The following is a 24,489-nucleotide window of genomic DNA, read 5'->3' on the forward strand; positions in this document are numbered from 1 at the left end:
AATCAGGCTGCAAGACACGTTATGGATTTTGTGTGCTCAGTCATGGGTGTGAGAAAGACTTAAAAACAGCCTCTGCTTTGTTCCTCGAACACTGGCCCTGGCACAAAGCAGATGTAGGAGTTTCTATTTCTACACACCAGCACAAAAGAAGTGCCTTTTTTTTTTTTGTGTAACACAGAAAAAAATTACATATACACTAGAAATAGCCTTGGCTTTGGACATAGGAAATAGTGGAGTTTTTGTGAAGGCCTCCATATTTTGTTTAGATATGACTAGCCTGTCCAGAAGAGATGGCTCATGGACAGCAGTGAGCATTACTATTTTGCCAAAAGATGTCTTATACGGAGTCCTGAAAATAGAAAATAGATAAAAGAAGAACCAAAGCTATGTCTCTGCTTTGCTTCCATTCTTGATCTACAGGAGCCCTGGGGTTTCTATACAGAAACACAGGACCCTGCAATTTGAAAACTGCTACTATAGAGAACTCAATGGGCTACACATTTGGAAAGCTGGGCATGGCTCAATTGTGCAAGGCACAGAATGTAGCTCTGATGAGGTATTTAATATAATATAAGAAAACCCAACCTCTTTTTCTAAGGCATCTGTCCTTTGCCTTTAATTAGGGATAAGTATCTCCTCAAGGAAATTACGTCTTCATAATGGTTAGAAAAGACTCATTAAATAGGACCAGTATTCCACAGATGGAACTATAGTGAAAACAGAAGCAGTAAAATCCACACACAGACATAGTTTAAACTCACCAAAAAGCTTTGCTTGCTTTTTATGGTTCTAAAATTACTGAGCTGAACTTTAATATCTAAAGAGAATCCTTTCAACAAGTTCAGTCCTTAGGGTGAAGAACTGCTGTCATGAATCTTTCACTGTATTTCTTTCGAGAGTATAATGTATTAAATACTCTGCAAAATGACACCCAAATGCTTATTTATGAGTCAAAAGAGACTTTTGATGTTCCGTGATATTATGTAATAGGATCAGCTTCTCTTGAAAAGGAGGAGAGCTAATATATACGGCTTTAAAATGAATGAAACTAATTGTCACAGTGGAGGTCACAAAGGATCAGGCACCAGACGAGAAGCTTGTCATGTTAATATTATGAAAGACAGGAAAAGAAAAAAAAAAGTGCTGTAGTTTTCCTAAAAGTATGGGTTATCAATGTTATGTCGACAGTCTTGAAAATGGAATTAGAATACTTTCATGTATAAAATAGGGACAAGAAAGAGTCCTGTGCAGAGGTTACTATCTTGGCCCAATTTTAGCCCCACACTTTAGGATAAGGAAGGATGTTGAGCTATGTGGCAGCCAAGCAAAAGAAAAACAAGCAAATCTATAAATGAAATAAAATAGCTTAAACAAGTTTCATTTTATTTAATGTAAAGGGGCATTTACTAAATTGCTAATTCTCTTCATTTTCATTTCTTTTCTTCATTTCAGAAATTTAGAAATATATTATTGTAAAAATGGTATTTTCCCTTGAAGACAGTAATACGGAGTAGATCCTTTGAAATGTTAGAAACAAAAAGAGTAACAAAACAAAATAATGTAGATATTTCAGGAAAAAGTCTCTATTTGTGTTGTAGCCATGTAATTTACCAAAATCTTGTTTTGAATAAAATTATGACCATAAATCACATCTAGTAAAAACTTTAAAACTTATTAAAAAGTAACACTTGCATTGGAAATTGGGAGGCAAAGAGTCTAAATTTTGTCCCCCTTACTATTAGCCTAAACACTTAGCAGTTATGGTTCTCAGGGAAGCCTCTGCCAGCATCAGGGGGTTATACAAAGCACTGGATGATCTCCACATCACCAGTTCTGCCCTCTGTCATTTCCGACTGCACTTGTTATCTTTATAACCCCGTTAGGATTAAACCAATCAATTGACAAAAACCCTACTGCTGCTACTCTCACCACTCGGGGTGTTTAGGTAGGAAAGTAGAGCCGAATGAAGCAATGCTTATCTGATAGTAGGATCTTAGAAATAGTTCTGCTTTACTTTAAAAGTTTTCTTTGGCTTTGTCCCCTCCTACCTGAAGGAAGAAGGAAAAGGTCCTGTCCTGAGGATGGTCGGCTACCAGAGCCAGGAGGTTTCGAAGGTTCCACGAGACTGTGCCTTGCAGGAGGTGGGGGAGGCGGTAGGGATGGAGGGAGGGCATCAAAAGCATCTTCACCTGCATTTAAAGAAAGATCCATATCAAGAGCAGAACTTCATCAATCCAGACACACCTTATCAAGCAAAAGCAACAACTGACTTTCTGCAGGGTTTATCCAGCAGTTCAGCAACTTTGATAATGTGATATAATTATTTTGTGGGACTGTTTGGGGAAAAACACATATATATAAATGCAAACCATGCCAAATTTTTCTCTCAGGTCTTTCCATAAAATGCAGAATTGCAGGTTAGGAAACAGCTCATGTATCACTTGTAACCTTTATTTTATAATATTAGGAACTTAGAAGTTGGAACTAAAATTTATTATGAGTCACACCATCAAATAGCTTGAATTACCCATAAAATTTTCCCACTGGATTTAAAATCCTGTAAACCAATGTTATATACATTTAACTTATTGCCAAAATATACAGAACGGCATCTAGAGTAGAGGAATATGATATTTTTCTACTTATCTGATATCTCTAAGGAACAGTGAAATACAAAACTTCTTCTGGTAGACTCAAAAGCTAGTAACTTAAATTTGTATACTCCTCAGCTTTAGTACTATAGACTACTACAGCACACTTTTCCACACCTTAGTATTCTACTCATAGTTTTTCTTACCTCAATCTTTAAAAAAACATAGTGCATGTATTTTTGTAAGTTCTCTCAAATACCTTGTGAATAAGGTAGTCTTTACATAAACACCTACATATTCCAGTAATAAAAATTCATATGCAGTCGAGTGACCTTAAATTCAAAGAAAACTATTTTATTTAAAGAAAACGATTTTACTATTCATTGAGTTTGCCTTACAAAAAACATGCATAACACTGTCCCTAATCACCATACATTTTTTAAAATCTAAAATGTTTGAAGATACTGGAGAGCTTTTATATCATTCCAAGCTTCAGCTATCTACGAAATTATCATGTTTATGCAAATCCTTTCTCAGTCTCTACACAATAGAGGCCACCTCAGGAACATGAGTGGTATGAAGACCAAAATCACAAAGACCTCACTCAAAGGAGCATGGATTCCATGAGAGTAGCTAAAAATAATAATAATAATAATAATAATAATTCACAAATAAGCATGATTCAGAGGTGGAATCATTTGATTGCTCCCAAAATAAATAAATGTATTGAAAGAGAGAGGAGAAATACAGGCAAGTGGCATTCAGTGAAGTGCTGAAAAACAGGAAGGCCTGAAACATCAAGAGGGCTTAGAAACATTTATTCATGCAAGGATGGGCTCTTTTACGCAGGGCGAATGGCATGAACAAAGTGAGATGCTGAGGTTCAAAAGACAGTCAGATCATCTATCTGGATCGTCCAGTAAGGTGGTCACCATCCATACATAGCTATTTAAACTTTTTTTTTTTGACAGGCAGAGTGGACAGAGAGAGAGAGAGACAAAGAGAAAGGTCTTCCTTTTGCCGTTGGTTCACCCTCCAATGGCAGCCGCGGCTGGCGCGCTGTGCTGATCTGAAGCCAGGAGCCAGGTACTTCTCCTCGTCTCCCATGCGGGTGCAGGGCCCAAGCACTTGGGCCATCCTCCACTGCACTCCCGGGCCAAAGCAGAGAGCTAGACAGAAAGAGGAGCAACTGGGACAGAATCCGGTGCCCCAACCGGGACTAGAACCTGGTGTGCCGGCGCTGCAGGCGGAGGATTAGCCTATTGAGCCATGGCGCCAGCCTTTTTTTTTTTTTTTTGACAGGCAGAGTGGACAGTGAGAGACAGAGACAGAGAGAAAGGTATTTAAACTTAAATTAACAAAACTTGAGCCCCACAGTCACACTTAACCATAGGCAAGTATATAGATCCTTCACATCCCACAGAAGTTCCAGGGGACAGTCACCTAGGTCATGAAGATGTGGATTACAGGTCAAGAATAAGTGGGAGGGAGAAAAGTCTGTAGAGGAGGAAGTTAGGAGAAACTCTTACAATTAATGTGAGTGAGAATAAAACCCTGAACTACAGAGAGACCAGGAGACAAAGACATTGCAATTGTGTAATTCAAAACATTGGTCAATGGTGTTTGTGAGAAAACAAAAAGGTTATTTCATTTTTCTAGAGGCTAACAGTCAATTCAGAAAAACTTATACATGGAACTTCATAACACAGTATTTTGTGTTATGAAGATTTCTCATTAGGAAACCTTTAGGTGCATGGAGATTCTAATTTTCTTCCTCTAAAAACAAGTTGAGGAGCTTCCTACCTGGAACTAATGAAACTAGCAGTGATGATAACACCATCAAAATACAGATCACAAAGGAGAATATATTTTATTCATACCCTTTAGGTATATGTCTAACTCTGGTATGTTTGCTATCTTCAATTCTGACAACGTGCCACGTGTTCCACTCAAGGTACAATGACCATTATTGTAAGACATAAACAACTTCAAAACACACACACATCTACATGTGCTGAAAATCCAAGTGCCACAAACACACTTCATATATCATCACTTAAAGCAAAGAAACTGAAGTTATTTGACAATGTTGCAGTTTTGATGATTGGGGTAAAGCAGAGTTTATTCCTTGAATAGACATAGAATTTTCTATTATTAATTTAGGATAAGCGGCACTGGATCACTTCATTCTGGAAAATATGTTCATATTTATGAACAATTATTATATTTAAAGAAAATCTCAACACATCAAACATTAATGAAAAAAAGTTGAAGAACACCAAAGCTCAGGGGAACAAACCATGCACTCATGTGTTTTTATACTGTATTAAGCATAGGAGAGACAACCTGAATAATGCTGGCTGATGGTCACTTAATCATCTAAAGGGAGAATGGGCACATGAACCTGGGTACCACCATCACCTGCAGAACTCATGCTAATTTCAGGACCATTCTCAGACATGGAGAGAAGAGGCAGAGGGGGTATGTGAAAAAGTTTTTTAAAGTTTTTAACCTAATGGAGGGATGAGAAGATCATAATCAGAGGGCGTCCTGTTGAGTGAAGAACCATGCTTTGGATTGTCCCGAGTTGGAGGCCTGGCAGGTGGTAATGGCACTGGATCAGAGGCTGAATCAAAAACATCTCCTAGAGGATAACACAAAGCCTTAATGTATTTTCAGTACAACAAGGGCATGGAATTTTGCCTTTAAATTCTGACTATCAAGATATAGACCACAAAGGAGAACATATTTTATACATACCCTTTAAATATATGCCTAACTCAGGGATGTTTGATTTCTTCATCTCTGACGACGTACCATGTGTTCCATTCAATATACAATGACCATTATCACAAGACCTAAACAGAAACCAAAGGGCAAAAGTCATATAAGGAAAATTACTTTTAAGTCATTTGAGAAATAGAGGGAACTAGTATCCATGTTCATATAACAAAGTTTTAAATTAAACATATTTAACTTCCTTTTCCAGGAATAGTACCAATAATAATAATATCTAGATACTGTTACCCTTACCTTGACAAAAAATGTAAGTAAATACCCCAAGGAAGACAAATAGTCAATCACTCTTGTTCTTTTTTTTATTTATTTAACTGTAACCAAGGATTACAATGGCTACAGAACTGTTGCTACTCAGTGTATAGCTGCATAACTAGCAACCAACAAAAAAGCTAGAAAGGCAGAGTTCACATTTTAGTTTTCTCTGATTTATTCTGAATTCTTAAATGTACAACCATAATGGAGAGATACTGTATATCTGAATAGATATTACAAGAGTGCTTCATCGAAATTCATTTTTATTCTCTCTGGTGGCCACTTCTCTTCAACGGGCCAGATATGGTTCATTTAAAAATAGTTATCATGTATTGAATCTTCGTAATAATGACAGATTTTTCCTGAAACTAAATTTAATTATTCATTCACTGTTTCACTTTCTGCACACATTGACAAGGTACTTCTGATATTCCAAAGGAGGGGCACCACACTGGGAAAGGAATGTTCAGATTCCACAGTGCTTTGGAGAGGACACAAAACTATGCTTCATTCATCAGCTTTCAAGAACAAATTAGTTAAGGAACTCACTTCAATTAAGTTTAGGGATTATCAACATTTATTACTTCTCTATAACAGTGGAAAGGAGTTAAAGATGGTTATAATTCAAGTTTATTTTCAGGATTTCGGGAGGCCTGCCACCAAAAATCTAATAGGATGATACAATTAAAATTTAACAGATTAAAATTATACCTCTCATTTCTCCAGCACAAAAACAAAAAAAAACAAAAAAAAACAACAACAACAAAAAACTGAGACACCCAAAGTGACCAGAAAGGCTTATCCTATTTCAGTTTAAAATTACTACACATTTGTAAGAGGCACAGGAACTAAAGATTATAACAATTTATATTTGATGAGAAGGAATAACTTTTTTCTCTAATAGATCAGTGGACATTTGGTTCTTCTGACATAATAAATTGCCTTCCAGTTATTACTTTGTCTTCTAAATGATTCTATTTTATCAACAAATGTCTTAAACACCAGCAATTAGAAAGAAATGTTTTGGTTCTTCCTTTGAAAAATGAAACCCTGGATGGTACAATGTTACCAATCCTGGTTAATAATTCTGCAGAATGCTGATAATTCTAACCAGGATCAATTATTAAGACACCTCTGGTTAAAATTAAGATTAGCTTCTTCCCAACTACTGCATTTTTCACTCTCAGTGAGGTACTTGAAAAAAGGCATTAATGCATTTTTTTTTTAGTTTTTTCATCTGAGAAGGGAACACTCCACTCATAAGGTGCTTTCAGTTGATTGACTTGACCCCAGAGGGAAATGGCACCCTAATAAAGATGTCCCCAGGAATGTAATACAAAGAAAACTGGAGCTGAGTGAGTAGTTCTGAAGTTGAGATTGGATTACTGAGTCCCTCATATATGCCAATCAAAAAATCAACATTACTACATTACAGCTTATTAATTCAATTACTTACATGCAGAATGTTTCACATAGGACAAATTAATATTTTAATACATAGCACCCATTGTTAATAATTCTAATATGAGAGTACTTTTAAAAGTTCAAGGACAAAATGAAATTTAAAGCTAAGTTTGGGGTCTGGCATTGCAGTGGAATGGGTTAAGTTACAACCTGTGGCACCAGCATCCCATATGAGAGTCTGTTGGTGTCCTGGCCCTCTGCTAAGGCATGTGGGAGAGCAGCGGAAGATGGCCCAAGCCCCTGTCACCAACATTGGAGACCTGGATGGAGTTCCAGGTTCCTGGTTTCATCTTGGTCCAGCCCTGGCCATTGCAGTCATTTGGGGAATGAACCAGCAGATGGAAGATCTCTTTCTCTCTCTTCTTCCCTCTCTCTCTGTCATGCTACATTTCAAGTAAATAAAAATAAATCAATGATAAAAATAAAAAGAGAGAAGCTTATTTTGGTGAAAAAAATTTGAAACATGCATTTTTTTTGGTAATGTAAATTTTTCATGGACTTTTGAAGACCTTCTCATATACCTTCAAGTGGCTGACACTTCAAATACTAAGGATATTTCCATTATAGAGGGAACTAAAAAAGGGAAGCAAACAAAACTACTATTCCTCACATTCTTATTTGATCCAAGCAAAGGTAAAATGGTGCTTAATTAAAAACAGCAGAAATAACTTTAGGAGTGTATATATATATATATATATCTATCTATTTCTTGAAGATATGAATTGAAATAGGCAACACATCAAATTGGAAAATTTATGTAAATTTACTAGTCTTTATATCATGAAGAAAGTCTAAACACATTTTCATAATACTGTAGTTTCTAAGCATTAATTTTTCTTCATGAGATATGTGCTTAAAATTGATAAAATAAATTATAGCAGTTTATGGAAAATGTATGAATTACTCATGACTACATAATGTCTACCAAAAATTTTTTTAGCCTATAATTTTTGGGGGAGGTGGGTAAGGCAAGAAAATCTCCCACTATACTTAGCTTTCTCCAAAAGTAATACATAAAATAACACATAGAGAGAAGAGGCTTTGGGCAGAAAACCAAGGATTTTTAATTAAATAGATGTGATTCAGCTCTGTAAAACAAACACCACAAATGATAACACTTATGTGGATGTCAGGTTGGAAAAAGCTGTCCACATTCTTACCGAACTGTAGGTTTTACGTTATGACAATGAGATGGTTGTGAATTCAGGGAAACAGGATGGGATGAAGGAATCTTGTATTCATCATCATCTTCTTCTACCAGGTCTTTTGTTTTCTCTGAAAGAGAATTTGCTAACGGACCAGTACACCTACCAGGGGGAAAAAAATCCAATCTAGTTTGAGCAGAATAATCAGAACAGGAAATTCTGACATGACATACTCAAATCTAAGAAACTACTTTGTCATTTATGTTGACTTTCCAGTAATGGGGTAACATATAAGGAACTGTTCTTATACAAAATGCAAATGGAAAGGATTTTCAATCTTTTGTTAAGATTCTCCTGACAGTTATAAAAAATTTCACACCTATAATTTTAAATGGCACAATAAGAAAAACTAATAACCTGTCAAAGAAAACAAAGACAAGTTGGCATTATAAAAGAAAATGAATAAAATCATTCAAACCAAAGCTATTAAGCTATTAACATTTGTTCCAATTTAAATGGTGAAGATGATAAAAATACATGCAAAGTTACTTTATATATTAATGAAGTCTTTATAAAAGTGTCAAACTTTTTGTCTCTTGTGAATATTACCTATAGTTAAAAAAAATCCTAATTAATTCAATGAAGTGGAAACTCTCCTGTGAAATAATTTAAGTTATTAAACTTGTTTTTGCCCACAACCGAGAACTAAAAATGAATGCAATAACTTAAAAGTTAGAAGCAAACAATAAGAGGACTTCAAGTCTTTGAAGTAGAGCGCATTGTCTTTATGGCTCACATTCTGGGGCTAAATAAAAGAGGATTCAAATGAGTAAAATCAAAACCTAATGCTAAAGAAATTTCCAAGCATTTTACTTATCCTTGGGGATAAATCAATAATAATAATAATAAAAACACAAATGCAAATAAGCAAGAGCATAGAAACCTACTGTTTTTCACAAGTGTTACTGTTGAGGTTTAATCTGATCCTTGCCGATGCCAAAGAAAAGTGCAAAAGTAGAAATGCACAAACCCAACCTTACTGAGTGTAACACACTGGGGATACACGATGACCCATGTCTTTTGATTAAACATCATGACTCTCTTAAAAAATCCGTTTGCATTCTTAAAAAGAGCAACAAGCCAGAAACCATCAAGTGCCTGCAATTCTGAAGCACCTTCTGTAGAGGGAGCAAGAGGCCTTTGGTATATGGTGCCATCATGCCTAGAACAAGTTTTTCCTTTGGATTTCTTCTTCCTGCAGGTTGAGTAAGCAGTCCAATATGCTTGGAATCAGAAACACGTTCAATCTCAGATTTTTTCCCAGATTGCTGAACTGCCTGCACACACTTCACTGGTTTGAGTATTCCTAATTTGAAAATCTGAAATCTAAAATGCTCCAAATTCCAAAATTTTTTCACACTCTAAGAGTGACATTTTGGATTTTCATATTAGGGAAGCTTAAAACCTCTATTCCAAATGGAAACATTTTTAAAAAAATTAATAATTTTAAAGGCTACTCTCTGTGCCCATTACTAGACATCAGTTTGAAAAAACCTAAAGGTTTTCAGGTTTTAACCATGTGTCTAAGTCTCTAGGAAGTTCAGAGATCAAAGGCAAGTTTCTCTTAACATTTTCAGAAGTGTATTTTTACCTGTCTTTGAAGAATTTTTCAGTACTGATCTTTGAATTCCTGTTTGTGTAAGCTGCCATGGAATTCAAGCGGCAGTTTATGGTGAGATGAAAGCCAAGTGATGCAGTGGCAGAAGGTCCAATGCAGCTGCTCAGAACAAACGCTGAGAACCTTATCAATAATGTAATTATACACACCAGGACTCAACCTTGGAGGGTTTCCTTCCCAATCGAAAACAAGTAGGTACATGGGTGCAAAATAGTGATCTTATGGTAATACAGCAGGGATTTAAAACATTATTTTGCTATAAATTCTTGTAAACAAAGACATCAAGTTAAGCAATGTAAGGGTCAGAATGGGTTTGCTTAGCAAATAAAATGAGAATTGCATACATCATTTCTATTTTATTTATAATGAATAAAATTAATATAATATATATGAAATGCAATATACATTAAATATAACATAATATAATAATATGAATATTCATAACTTTCATTCATAATGAATTAGCTGTGTCTTGTGCAATTTAAGCATATACTATATAAAGAAAACCAAAAATACTTGCTCAAATATTCAACACCCCATCAATGTTAGGAAAGTTTTAATATCCACCTGCAGTACATTACTCCCAAAGACTTAGATGTGTTCAAAAACATACTTCATCGAGAGTCAAGAAGACAATTGTTTAAACCACATCTGTAGTGGCTAATTCCATATTTTATCTTCAATAACATAAAACTTTAACTAGTTAGTTTCCCACTAATCTTTTGCCTTGCTACAAATAAACAGATAGCATTTCTGAGTGAAATGTGAAGTGCAGCTCATCTGGTATTTTATAGAATAATAAGATCTTGTAGCCACAACCTACTAGTTATGGACTGTTAGCTTAAATAAATTTTAGTGAATTATATCTACTAGTGACAAAATGTCTTCCACTGGTATCTGTATTTAAATATGAAAAAAGTTCTGAAATGTCCTATTTACCATCATTTTAATAAAGCCTGGAAAATCGACTTTATCTCAATTCACTGTGCCTTGGTTATTTGAGCTTTCAGTGTGAAATACATTCAGTTTGCTGTGTGCACATTTGAAACAAACCAAGAAACAGGTGGATTTTCAGAGGGACAAAAGGGGCTGTTTTCTAATGCTGTACTTTAATTAGTGACTTTTATGTTTTGAAACCAAAAGTGTACAAATCACTCCTTGAGTTGATTCCTGGTGTGAGAAGCAGACCCTCAGATGGGTGACCTTCTGCACATCTCATCATCTGTAACCTTTACAATTTACAGCTCAAACGCCACCCTTGCCAAGTGCTTTTCTCACCTTCATTTGAGCAACTTTTGCCATCTCATTTAGCCTATCAAATTCCATAGGAAAAAAGCAAAGTAGAAACCTCAATATTTATTGTCTATATTTGAAACTTCGGGATACTTCTCCATAAGTTCAATGATTTTCTTCTAACTTTAATCTTGTCCATGGTGTGTATTCAGTTTATGTTCATTCATTAATATTATGTCTTCTATAGATTTACCTATGTCTCACTTCTATTTGTGTCTTGAATTGCAAAACATTTAAAGAAGAACCTTCAGTCAACCATTGTCTGGCATGGTTTGTACATAACTGAGTACATGTAAGTTTTTAGACAAAAACAATGAGTAGTTATTGGAGAAATGATAGCCTGGTAATGGTACAACACTAATCACTTATAGGATCTTTTAATAACCTAGAAAAGCATTTTAAATGAGATACACCATTTTGGTTGTTTTCTACATTTAAGAATCTCAATAATGTTTGAGAGTAAGGTATTAAAAATTATCTTTTGTTAAAGTAGAATTTTTAAATCTGGCCATTTATATTATTCTGCATTTGTTATATTGTACCAAACCAATCCTAACAGAGAAAATGCCTAACTCAGAGAAATCATAGCCCAGAGAAGATGTAATGCAAAATACAGCTATATTTTGAAATGATTACTGCACATGTGCCATAAATAAATCATTTTACCAAATGAGTTTTATAATACACTTGCTAAATTTAAAAGTATTTTAATGACATCAGGAAAAGGCAGCATGGCATACTATTAAGTTTCAAGATAAGCTTTAATTATCCATATTTTCACAACTTTTTTTTTTTAACTGGAGGAAGTGATTTGAGGTTGCTGTGCACCTGTGTGCTGTCCAGCTTTCCTACTCTTCACGCACAGGATCATGACTTGCTCTCTTACTTCTTTCGGGTTCTGCTCCAGTATGACCCTTTCACAGAGGTCCTTGCTAATGTCCTCATCTAAAGTATAAATCCCTCCATCATTACTTATTCCCTTCCAGTCTATTTTTCCTCCAGCACTTACCATTAGCTGACAATATACAATATTGCTATTTGTTTGCTCTCTGTTCTTCTTAACTAGAGCATAAACTCCAAAAAGGGCAAGGATTTATCTTGTTCATGCTGAATCTCAAGTTAATACAGTAACTGAACAAGACTAGGATAATTAGGTAAAATCTGGATTCTCCATCCATGGAAACTAAAATATCAGCTCTTTTCTATTTAGAAAATACATAACAATAATCAATAAGCCCAACTTTGACACTTTTTCTTGTAAAACTATGAGTTTATTAGGGATGGGCATTTGGTATAGTGGTTAAGATATCCACATCCCACATCAGAAAACCTGGGTTCAAGTCTCAGTTCTGCCTCTGTAGGTGTAATTTTGGAAAACCAAATTACTTCAAGATAAATACAATTCAGTAAACAATTTAAATCATAAAGTAAAAAATAATCCATAAATAATTTTTATTTTCTCCTTAGAAGTAATAATTGCCCATGTTTCAAGTGCTTACTTAAAATTTTATATTTAACACCTAAATGTAATGATGTGAAGGAGAACTTGGAAAAATAATTATTTCAGAAAATTAATATATATATATATGCAAACAGTTACAGTCTCAGCTTACTTTTAAAACAGTAAAAGTATTTTTAGAAATAAACTGTATAAATTTCCTGGGTCTCAAGATAAATTCCACAAGGAAAATCATATCATTGCAAAGATATGTAGTTTTATCATTAAAAGAAATGCTATCACAGAGTAGCCTCTAATATTGAGTAAATGGGAATTAGAGTAATGGCATTTCAATAGATATTTATAATAATATAACACAAATTGAAATGTGAATGTTAGCTTTGACATTCTTAAATTTAGCACTGAAGTTTTCAATATTTTTGAGGTATGCAAAGGGTTATGTTAAGCAGCAACTTATAATTTTATTTCTGGCCTGGTTTTGAAACACGCACTGAATCTAGCATGAAAATTACTACTTGACCATACAACATTCTTATTTCTGTTAGTGACCTTTTGCTAAGATCTCTTTTCTAAGATCCTCTTAGAGCCAAGGGTCTATACTCATTGTACACTGGTTAAACTATCCAATGAGGCCAAAGTAGATTAACAATAATAATAATAAACTAGAGCAATAATCCAACTTACATGTTTTTTAGTAATAGGATATGATCATATGTAAAGAAACATTCAAGTTGTCAAAATTTGACACACAATTGATACCCACTTAAAAAATATATTGTGGGGCTGGCGCTGTGGCACAGCGGGTTAATGCCCTGGCCTGAAGCGCCAACATCCCATATGGGTGCCGGTTCGAGACCCAGCTGCTCCACTTTCCGATCCAGGCCTCTGCTATGGCCTGGGAAAGCAGTAGAAGATGGCCTAAGTCCTTGGGCCCCTGCACCCGCATGGCAGACCCAGAAGAAGCTCCTGGCTCCTGGCTTCAGATGGGCGCAGCTCCGGCTGGTGCGGCCAACTGGGGAGTGAACCAGTGGATGGAAGATCTCTTTCTCTCTGCCTCTCCTCTCTCTGTATAAGTCTGACTTTCAAATAAATACATACATCTTAAAAAAATAAAAAATATATTTTATAGAACCTAAAATGCTGATGCTTAAAAGAATTTTAGAGATAATTTAAGTTGAACTGATCCTTTCAACTATGAGTTGCAGCTAGTGGGGCCCAGACACTTATTTCATTCAAAATAAGATGTACAAAAAAATCTAGTTTGATTTTATCCCACAGCTCACTTCAGAATTCCATGATTTCACAATATACACAACGAATAAACAAGAAAAAGGCTTTCGACAATATTAGGTGACAAAGGAGGACACGAAATTATCTCTATATATAATTTAAATGACTTAAAAATCAATAAAAATGTCAAAGTATTAAATTATGGACACTTATGTTTAAGCTTTTGTGTGTGTTGTTAGGGTATATGATACTTTCTTTTATATACTTTATATATGTTCATAATGAACAGCTGCTACAAAAAAGAAACTCCAGAGATAAAAATACCTCATTAAACTCTAACATTTGCATTGTTAAGTTTGGCTAACTAGCAGCATGAAAAACACAAAAATAATTTTCTGCTAAGCATGCATGCATTGTTAAAATATTTCTGTAGTAAATTAAAATAACTGCAGTGTTTATGAAAGAAAAATGAAGAGTAAATGGGGTGAAAAAATAAAAGCACATGGCTTATTTTAGATGCACTTCCAAACTGAAGTATTAGAAAAATATTAATACATTTTACTGTGAGTTTATTATTCTTGCTTTATTTACAGCAGAAGCATACACTAAATCTTAGAAATAAATGAAGTCACTGCAGCCTTCATCTTGAATACAACTTGTCAATATGAATTTAATAAACAGGATGTGAAAATTTAATTTCTAATTAGCAAGGTTACATTTACTTCATTTTCTAATGTTCTCTGAATTACCAGTGGTAATTGGGCTTAGATGTTTTATTACATATACATATACATATATCTAGAGTTCATTTGGGGCTAGACTACCATCCTATGTTCTCACTGATTAAGAGCGTACTACACCTAATATAGGTTACCATTTCCAACTTCCACGTCTGTTGCACTGGAGAACGGCCCAAAGAACTCAGTTTCATACTGTTTCTGCACGACGTCAAATGTTAAACTTTTGTTTTTTCTAATGCACTGCCTTTTCCAATTGTGCTGATCCTCTATGACTCAGGCCATTTGCTATATTTCATGAAATAGGTTTGACTTACAAAAAGTAACAAATTTCAAAGTCCTCCAAACCCATATAAAACTAACAAGTTAGTATTATACAATTAGCATGTACTGTTCTCTGAGGATTTCATGGATATTAATGTTGTAGAGATGCTGTGTAAGTGCCTCTCAGCGGGGCACATCCCCCTGAAATTAGAGGCAAGGCCACAGTTTCTGTTTACACCAAATAGGCTTGGGATGGGCACACTGCCTCAAACCAATGTGGCAGCCGGAGCAGCAGGGGGCTAATGGACATGAACTGCTACCTGGAATATTTTCTGGAACTTGTAAATTTGGACCTGTCACTGAAGATTTACAACACAGCTCCAATCCTTATCTTAGACTACCAGACTGAATTCCTTTTCCCAAATCCTTAAGTTGATGTATAATCTTGCCTACATGCCTGCTGGCTTGTAGACTTGCTGGTACCCTCTAAACAAAAGTGGGAGCGCATGGCTATCCAGTGATGCGCTCTTAGATTGGATGCTCCTGTGTCCTGTCGCCTCGTTTGAAAAACCCCACAGAATGTAAATTTCTGAGGGCTGGGCTCTAACCTATTCTTCTTGTGCATTCATATATACATTGCCCTGTAAAGGCAGGAATGAAGAAGTCTTAGCACTTATAACTGGAGATGAAGACCTTGGCAGATAAAATTAAAATCAGTCAACCAAGTAACCACATATCCCGGCTGTACTTATTATACATTAAATACAGTAAGGCATTATGGGAGAATCACAGACCAAACACAAAGTTTTATCTTCAAAACCTTATTAATCTTTCTAATGTAGGCACCCAGATTAAAATTAGATAATAGTAAAATACGAGGGTTCTTCAAAAAGTTCATTGAAAATCTGCAGCATCTTTCAATTCAATTTTACCACGATTTTTTTGAAGAACTCTCGTATGTAACATACTTTATTGTGCTGAAAATAGAGAAAGGAAAGTGAATCAGTTTTAACCATCACAGTTGAAGAAGTCATTGAAATTTTCTTAAATCAACAGAACCTGAGACATGGTCCTTTAGGACTATGGTTCTGAAAAAGTGGAGCACAAACAGAAGAGCATAAAAAATTTACAGAGCCAGAACAAAAATCTGGACATGATTACACTATAAGTATTAGAAATCACTGAAAAATATTTTTTTGGATAATAAATATTCTATAGGAGCTCACCCCTAGCAGAGGAGTATACAGCTCAATAGCAAGAAAGAGGTAACAACGATAGATTTTGTGTGCCCAAGTATATGGTTTGGATATGGTTTGTCCTCCAAACGTTCATGAGCTGGAAACTTGCTCCCTTATCTAAAGGGTGGTGAGAGGTGGTGGGGATTCCCTCAGAAGGATTCACGATTACCCTGAGGCTGCGCGTTAGTTCTCGTGGGAACAGATTAGTTACCACTATCGCTAGTTATCATTAATTACCATAGTGGGTTTTTATTTTTATTTATTTATTTTTTTTTTTGACAGGCAGAGTGGACAGTGAGAGAGAGAGACAGAGAGAAAGGTCTTGCTTTTGCCGTTGGTTCACCTTCCAATGGCCGCTGCGGCCGGTGCACCGCGCTGATCCGATGGCAGGAGCCAGCTACTTATCTTGGTCTCCCATGGAGTGCAGGGCCCAAGTACTTGGGCCATCCTCCACTGCACTCCCTGGCCACAGCAGAGAGCTGGCCTGGAAGAGGGGCAACCGGGACAGAATCCGGTGCCCCAACCGGGACTAGAACCCGGTGTGCCGGCGCCGCAAAGCGGAGGATTAGCCTAGTGAGCCGCAGCGCCGGCCGATAGTGGGTTTTTATAAAGCAAGGTCAACCATGTGTTTTGGTCTCTCTTGCACAGCCCAGCTTCCCCCTTCACTTCTCTTCCATGTTATGAAGTAGTAAGAGGTCCCTGCCAGATGTAGTGACCCAATCCTGGACTTTAAACCGCCAAACTGTATGTTAAACATCTTTTCTTTATAATCAGGTCAGTCTCAGATAATCTGCTGTAATAAAAACCAACCTAAGACAGAATGCAACCAGGGGAAACCAGAATTTAGATTAAATGAACTCAACTGCACTGAACAAAATACACTAGGTGAAAGATAGGCAAGCCTGATGTCATACAGAATGGGACAATGAGGACTGGGATACTTGGTTTTATATCTGGGGGGGATAAGACTTAACTGTCCAGTATCTCTTTGTTTCCATTTTTCCAATGTGACATCCAGGTTATTGATTTTTCTTTCCACTTTAAAGTGGAGATGATCAATGGAAGGATCTTTTAGCTGTCCAGTTATGAGACAAAGCTAAGGGCAATGGTGTAGATTAGAATGCTATGACTATCTCAAAAGAATAATCAATAGGATTTAACGGCTGACTGGATTTGAGAAATACAAAAACTGGAGGAACCAAGGACTATCTTTTGATGTTAAAACAGGGAGTTGGGAGAAAATGTGATACCTTTGAGGAAGAGCATCAAATTGGAAGGGAGATCTCAGTGGGTACCCTACCCTCTTCTTGGATGCAAGGAATACTCAACTTTTTCTCCTTGTTTCTCAGTGTGTAATTTCAAGTATTAGGTAAATTTCATAGAATCCATGGTTAGCAGCAAGGATTAGAAGGATTCTGATTTCTGATACACTAGTTCATTATCTGACTGGATTATTTTTTACTGATGCCTTTCCATGCACACTGCAGTTTGAGTATTGAGTACCTCACAAGCATTCTTCATCATATCTCTATGCATGGACCAATCACCTGTAAATTCAGTGAAACTCACTTTACACCAGGGAGAAGGGTGGTAACTGGAGGAGGAGGAGATAGCCGAGGAGGAACATCATATTCTTCACTTCCAAGATGACCATTGGAGAAGACCTAAAAGCAAAAAAAAATTGAAGACTTCAACTTCTGGAAGACTTTTTACAACATCACTCTTTAGAAAGCTTACAGTTTTGAAGAGGCTATGCAATTTCAGTTTATTTAAACAGGTGAAATATCATAACCTTACTAAGGAGTTAGGAACACCATGGAGAGAAAACATCAGCACTTTGGATTCTTAAATACTAGGTTATTTAGGAAAAAACTGACAGGAGATAATTTTTAAACATAACAAGAGGTAAAACCATACATAAATCATGTTTTGATAGCCAGATAGATACATATTAAGTTGCCCCAATGTGATCAGTTTTTACTGAAAAGTTACTACTCTCTATAAAGATGTAGTAATGAAAAAAGCAGCACTGCACAATTTTCATTTCAATTACCGCCAAAAAAAAAAAAGTGCTTGTAACCATCTCTTCTCTGGGATTAACAGAATATTCTTAAACTTCTGATACAACAGTATGTTGAGTCCGATCAGAAATATCTTTGCTCTTTCAAGGTTCAAGCTTCAGCAATAATGACAAGTAGAGACCTGTTCTGGCTCACGCGTAGGCAAACTTAAGCATAATTTTCAGTATGAGAACACCACAAACCACAGGTGTTAACTTCTTCATAAGTTTCCATAGGCAGTTGGTGTCTAAATACTCAGAATTAGGAAACTCTAATTTCCAGGTTTCCTAGTCACACAACAGGGGCTGTTTGAACAATGCTCTTTGCTTGAAAAGACAGTGATTTACACAGGAGAAAAATGATAGGATAATGCAGCAAAGACATAATCACAAGAAAGGATTAAGCACATTTTACAAACTGTAAGTAACCTTTTTTATCTAGAGCTTTTTGCAAATTCTTATTCATAGTGAAAAAGTATACTGCTAATATGGTGAAGTGGAAAAAAACATCATTTGAACAGCCCAAGATAATCCAATCAAAGACCTACCAATTATCTTTTCCTCCCTCATATTTCTAAGACAGTGTTGAAGCCTTAGAACGCAAAATTGAAAAGGCCATATCTTTATCCATCAACATAAAATGAGAAAAAAAAGTTTAAAGAAAGCATTTGAAATATATCAATGTTCGCATTTCAAAGCTACAAAATCAATTGTACAGCATCAAGATTTCAAACTAAAAACGAGTCCTATGCTTTAGTTCCATTTTCTTTTTTTATATCCTCCCTCGTTAGATTTAATCTACTATATTAAATCTACTTTAAATGAGATTTTATCATAGACTTTTGACTAAAGGCCAAGTAACAGAAAAAGGCAAGGCTTTTTGAACTTGGCTAAAGAGAAGTAATTCCCTAACAGATATTAATCATTGCATAGTTCAACAAAATCTTTCAACATAAAAAAATGCCCTTTAACCAACAAATAGATGTATCAAACTACAGTTGCCCATTGTGATAATCAACATTTGAAGTCATTCTGAACTGAAGTTTTTTTTTCATGCTGCTAGAATAGATGCAGCATTAGATAAAAATGTGAAAAAAACTCCTCCATGCTTTTGTTACAAATATTCTTAAAATTTACTTTGGAAAAATGTAATTTGGAGTTTACATTTTATATATGTAATTTATATATGTAATGTATAATTAATACATTTCAGCAACAATAGAAGAGTGATAGTTTTGTCTAAGTCCTAATTTATCAATAAGCCAACCATAACTTTATAAGCTGTACATTAAGAACAAACTTGAAAAGGAATACAATACACTCAAATGTTTAGTGATATTGAATATGTTTCTTTTTGTACATGAGACAATAAATATATTAGTAATAGAACTTGCACAACATTTTTATGTACCACCATTAAATTTCATGAAGATAAGTCGCCCAGACAATGACGTCTAACATTGATAAATGACAAAGTACTGTTAATAAGGTAACTCATTCTCTAGGAGAGTAACAACCCAACAAAACTAAGAAACTTGTTCCTAATTTTATGAAACAATGAATTTAATATGCTTTAAAATGCAAGCAGCCCTTTCTGTAACTGCTTTAGAAACATGATTACTGACACAGTAATGAATGGGTTTCTCTTTTCTCTGAAAGGCCACAGTATCTTTTCTGAACCTTTCATTTGGTGCTTGGTACCTGCTGTTTCCTATGTCCATGTTCCTTTTTTTAAAAAAAAATTATTTAAATTATACAAGGTTCATGTATCTCATTTATAGATTTAGGAACATAGTGACACTCCCCCCACCTCCCACCCACACTCCAACCCTTTCTCCTCCTTTGTCTCACATTCCCACTCTTAATTTTTACAAAGATCTATTTTTAGTTTACTTAATGATCATATAGTTAAACTTGCACTAAGTAAGAGTTCAACAAGTATTATGAAGGAAAAAAAAAACAACTGCTTCTCAACAGAAGCAACAAGGGCTATAGACAATCAGCAAATCTCAAAATGTCTCTTTCACTCCAATACAGTACATTTCAGGTACTCTATTAGTTGGATTAGGAAAAACATACGATATCTTTTTTGCCACTGCCTTATTTCACTAAGTACAATGGTTTCCAGTTGCATCCATCTTGTTCCAAAAGGCAGATTTTTTTTAACAGCTGAGTAGTACTCCATAGTGTACATAGTATATCCCATAATTTCTTTATCTAGTCAAACTTTTCCTATGTTCTGTGGGAGGGAATCCATGCCATACTGAGCTTCTTTTAGGGCAAAGGCTCTTTTACTTCTTCATCATTTTATAGTACATTTCTACCAGTGTAATACACATAGTAGGGCTTAAGTGACTACCGACTGCTGATTGGCTTAGATGACCTTATTATAGGGAACATTTTTGTATTGCAGGAACAAACACAACAGCTCTCAGAATTACTTTCAGAAAACATAGCTGATCTGTTTAACAGCTGATCTTCCAGTAAACTGTTTGGAAAATACCTTCTGAGAATTAACAATATGCCCAATACTAATTATAGAATTCTTTATTGTTCTTTAATTTATTGACAGATTACACAGTGGGTGAACTACAAAAGACCTAAGTGTGCAAGAATTAAAGTGATGTTCATATTTCTGTGCATCTAAAGTGACTGTCAGCATTGCTTGGTAGTGGTTAGAGGACGAGATTTAGCATATGCCACTCTGAATTCCATGTTCCTATCCACAGTTATTTCATTAGACCAGAAATAATTTTAGCTGCCACTATCTGAGGGAATGCAGTAGATTATTTTTTGAGCTACAAAATAAATATTTTCCATTCTTTAGAAATTTAGAAAACCAGTTTGCAAACAGTACAAAACAACAGTTCCTCAAAAGTATAGACTGATGTTACAGAGTCAGGCAGACACACTCAAACCTCACTAACTTCTGCTAAAGAAACATCTTTTTGTCCTTGTCCTTGTCAAGGTCAACAGTCCTTGTCAACACTCCTAAGAATATCATAATTCCACTGGAAAGACTATCAACTTAAATTTTCTAAATTTGTGATTCTTATCCTATCCTTCCTCTACTGGAAAATCTCTTTCTTGAGTAACAATTGAATGTATGGTATCACAAAAACTAAAAGGAAAGAGAGAAGGAGAGAGAGAGAGAGAAAGGACAAGCAAGGGAGAAGGGTGGAAAGTTTCAATATATGCTTAAAATTGTATGAAACACATGAAATCTTTTATCTTTATATAAATGCATTTTTAAAAGGAATCCAAAACACTCTAATTAGTTTCAACCTGCCTTGCTGCAGTACTACCTCACTTGCCTTCTTTATGCATATGTAGTATACTCTATTCAAAACTCCCTTTGTATCAAGATGATGATCTTCTCACCTTCACACCACCACTGCTGCCAAGTCCATAGAAACAATAGCTACCGATCTTTTAATGTCTATTCACAGTGTCCCTCTTGCAAGGAGCTTGCTTTATCACATTTTCATCCTGCATCACTGATTTTTTTTCACTTCTTGAGGATCTCACATATTTTGTGGATATTTCCCAATTTTTTTTTTCTTTTTTTAAAATTTATTTGACAGGTAGAGTTATAGACAGTGAGAGAGAGGAAGGGGAGGTCTTCCTTCCATTGGTTCACTCTCCAAATGGCCACAACGGCAGGAGCTGTGCGGATCTGAAGCCAGGAGCCAGGTGCTTCTTCCTGGTCTCCCATGCGGGTGCCGGAGCCCAAGCACCTGGGCCTCCTCCACTGCCCTCCCAGGCCACAGCAAAGAGCTGGCCTGGAACCAGAGCAACAGGGACAGAATCTGGTGCCCATATGGGATGCTGGTGCCACAGGCGGAGGATTAACCAAGTGAGCCATGGCATCGGCCCTGATATTTCTCAATCTTTATCTTTTTTCAGTTTTTTTAATATTTTATTTATATAAAGGGACTAGATTTCATGTATTTCATATATAGAATTTTAAGCACACAATGAGATTTCTTACTCTCCTTCCTCCTTCCCTCCCGCCTGCTTGCTTTCCTTCCTTTCTTCTTTCCTTCTATTCTTTCTTTTTAACTTTTGCAATATACTTTCAACTTTGTTTAATAATCATAGGCTTAATGCTCCATTATATAAGGAATTCAACAAGTAGAAAGTAGAAGATCACCGTGAAATCTTCTCTGACGCCTCTGTTTCATCTTCATTAGACTATATTTTATTCACCTCTGTAGTTCCTACCAGGTCTTGAACATTCTAAGTACTCATCTAGATGAATTTGGTTAAAGTAATATACATATAGCAATGGTAATTTAGCTTTTGGAAGAATTATAACCTAGGTTATGTAATTTAAGTCTAGGTTATCCTAGATTAATATTTTTCTAAATGCCTCACGGTCTCATCTAATCTTAAAGCTGAAAATATTTTCACATTTGATGAGAAATGTTGTATCATACGACTCAGATATTGTAAGAAAAAGACATGCAGATTGGTGCCTCCTCACATGGGGCACCAAATGTAAGGAAAAGGGCCCAGAACCGAGAGGAGACAGAACACGAACTCGCAACCATACTGAATTTTTTCAGAGAAAATAAACTTGCAGAGGTTGACCAACTGCCAGCATGCAGACAGAGTGAACATGTGGCAGAAGGCCCAGACTTCAGCAGGCTGGGCCTTTTTGTATTTTAGGTGGGCTAGGGCTGTGAGTGGGGGGCAGAATGTGGGGGCAAGCTTCTCCATACAGGTTCTTCAAGTTTGGCCCACAGGCTTCCAAACCTGGGTAGACTGCTTGGAGTGGGCTGCGAATAATAGGGGGTGTGAGACTAAACCGGTCTCTTGAAAGGAGGCAGGGATAACAAGAATCAAAAATGGCTAATGCTTATGTCCTTGTTCCATCTGCTATTGTCTAAAAAAACGAAGGCTAAAACATTTGGGACACTTGAGATGTAGAGAAAACAATTTTATATGCATATGACAATTTTAGCACAATTAAGAAAAATATTTTTCTTTATTTTTACAAAACCTGAAATACAACCCTTTTTCTGATTCTAACACTCCCACATGCTACCCCAAAATTACTCCTATATTCTTCCTTCAGCATCAGATTGAAAATGAAACCAGCCTACAAAGAGGACTTATTTTCTAAGAGATAACCCTTGAAACTTATAAATAAGTTAGGATCATTTGTATGAACATAAGCCTCTTCACTGAAAGTGCGAAATGTCACAATCTCAAAAAGAAGGATCATTTGATGTAATTCTCTAGCAACATATTCAAAAGATTATTATTCATGTGCCATCTTTAGAACAACGTCACTGTGAGTAACATGACAAGATAGTTTTTATCACCTAAGAAACAGCAGTTTCCTAATCTCTTGAGGGGAAAGATGATGACAGTTGAGCACACTGTTAATATCTAGAATTAAGGGGATAGATTTCAAAGATCTTGATAATATTTTAAAATATTGTAACATAAGTATTTTCACCTCAGATAATTAAAACAAAAACACCAAAAACATCAATAAACTATTACCTGACAAGATTAGATTTATACTGTGACTAGAATCTGAGAATTTCAGAGGATGGAAACAGTGTTATAGGAAAGGAATCTCCTATGAACAACAAAATACATAAATCTAGTAACTCTCAGCTTAAAGATTCGTATTAAAAGTAAAGCACCCTGGCACTTTGTACCAGCAGGGAGAGAGAGGGGAAAGAGGAGGAAATGAATGTGGAGGAAATTCTCACCCTTCATTTTAAGTATGAATCAGAGGGGTGCTTTTCTCCCCTTTGAGCTCTATACAATTAGCAAATGGAGTAATTAGAATTTAATTTATTCCTCCTTCCCTTACCAATTATCCAGGGAGGACATAAAGACAAAAAGCGAGTGGTCTTAATGGATGGTGGGAAATGGCACTGATCAGGGACCAACCACAAAGGGGAGTAAGCTGTCACCCTGAAGTTCTACACTTTCCCTTGTGGTATTCTCTATGTGCATGTAATCTTTACTGAGCCTTTCAGTTCCTGTCTAAGTTTTCTTACATCCAAAATGAGAAGACTATATTTAATTTGGAGTATGACCTCCAATGAAAACAACTAAATCTAAATGACAGCAGTTAATATTTGACCAAAAAAAGTGCATCTGATTACATTTAGAGACTGATGAAGAATAATGAAGAATAAATCAGTCTGCAAATACGTACTTCTCGACAACTTTTGTTCCTATAATAAAACAAAACTGTACACTGTGTATGAAGAGAAGACACTGTTGTTAACATTGACTATTTTCACTACAAATA

General features: G+C 35.7%; 1 protein-coding gene across 14 annotated transcripts in view; it reads right to left on the minus strand.

The window, feature by feature from the left end:
* CBLB (Cbl proto-oncogene B) overlaps positions 1 to 24,489 on the minus strand; it is a 234,226-nt gene that overhangs the window by 23,324 nt on the left and 186,413 nt on the right. For 6 of the 14 annotated variants that reach the window (XM_002716724.6, XM_008267006.5, XM_051819100.3 and 3 more), the window contains 5 exons: positions 17,720 to 17,814; positions 8,267 to 8,413; positions 5,352 to 5,449; positions 5,104 to 5,235; positions 2,049 to 2,189 (listed from right to left, as the gene is read on the minus strand). In XM_002716724.6, coding sequence (XP_002716770.1) covers positions 2,049 to 2,189; positions 5,104 to 5,235; positions 5,352 to 5,449; positions 8,267 to 8,413; positions 17,720 to 17,814 — 613 coding nt within the window. The remainder of the gene's footprint in view (positions 1 to 2,048; positions 2,190 to 5,103; positions 5,236 to 5,351; positions 5,450 to 8,266; positions 8,414 to 17,719; positions 17,815 to 24,489) is intronic. The other 8 variants (XM_089330699.1, XM_070072027.2, XM_051819102.3 and 5 more) reach the window with 3 other exon arrangements.

Source organism: Oryctolagus cuniculus, chromosome 4, assembly GCF_051225735.1.
Source record: "Oryctolagus cuniculus isolate XC-2025 breed Fujian yellow rabbit chromosome 4, ASM5122573v1, whole genome shotgun sequence".
NCBI lineage: Eukaryota > Metazoa > Chordata > Mammalia > Lagomorpha > Leporidae > Oryctolagus > Oryctolagus cuniculus.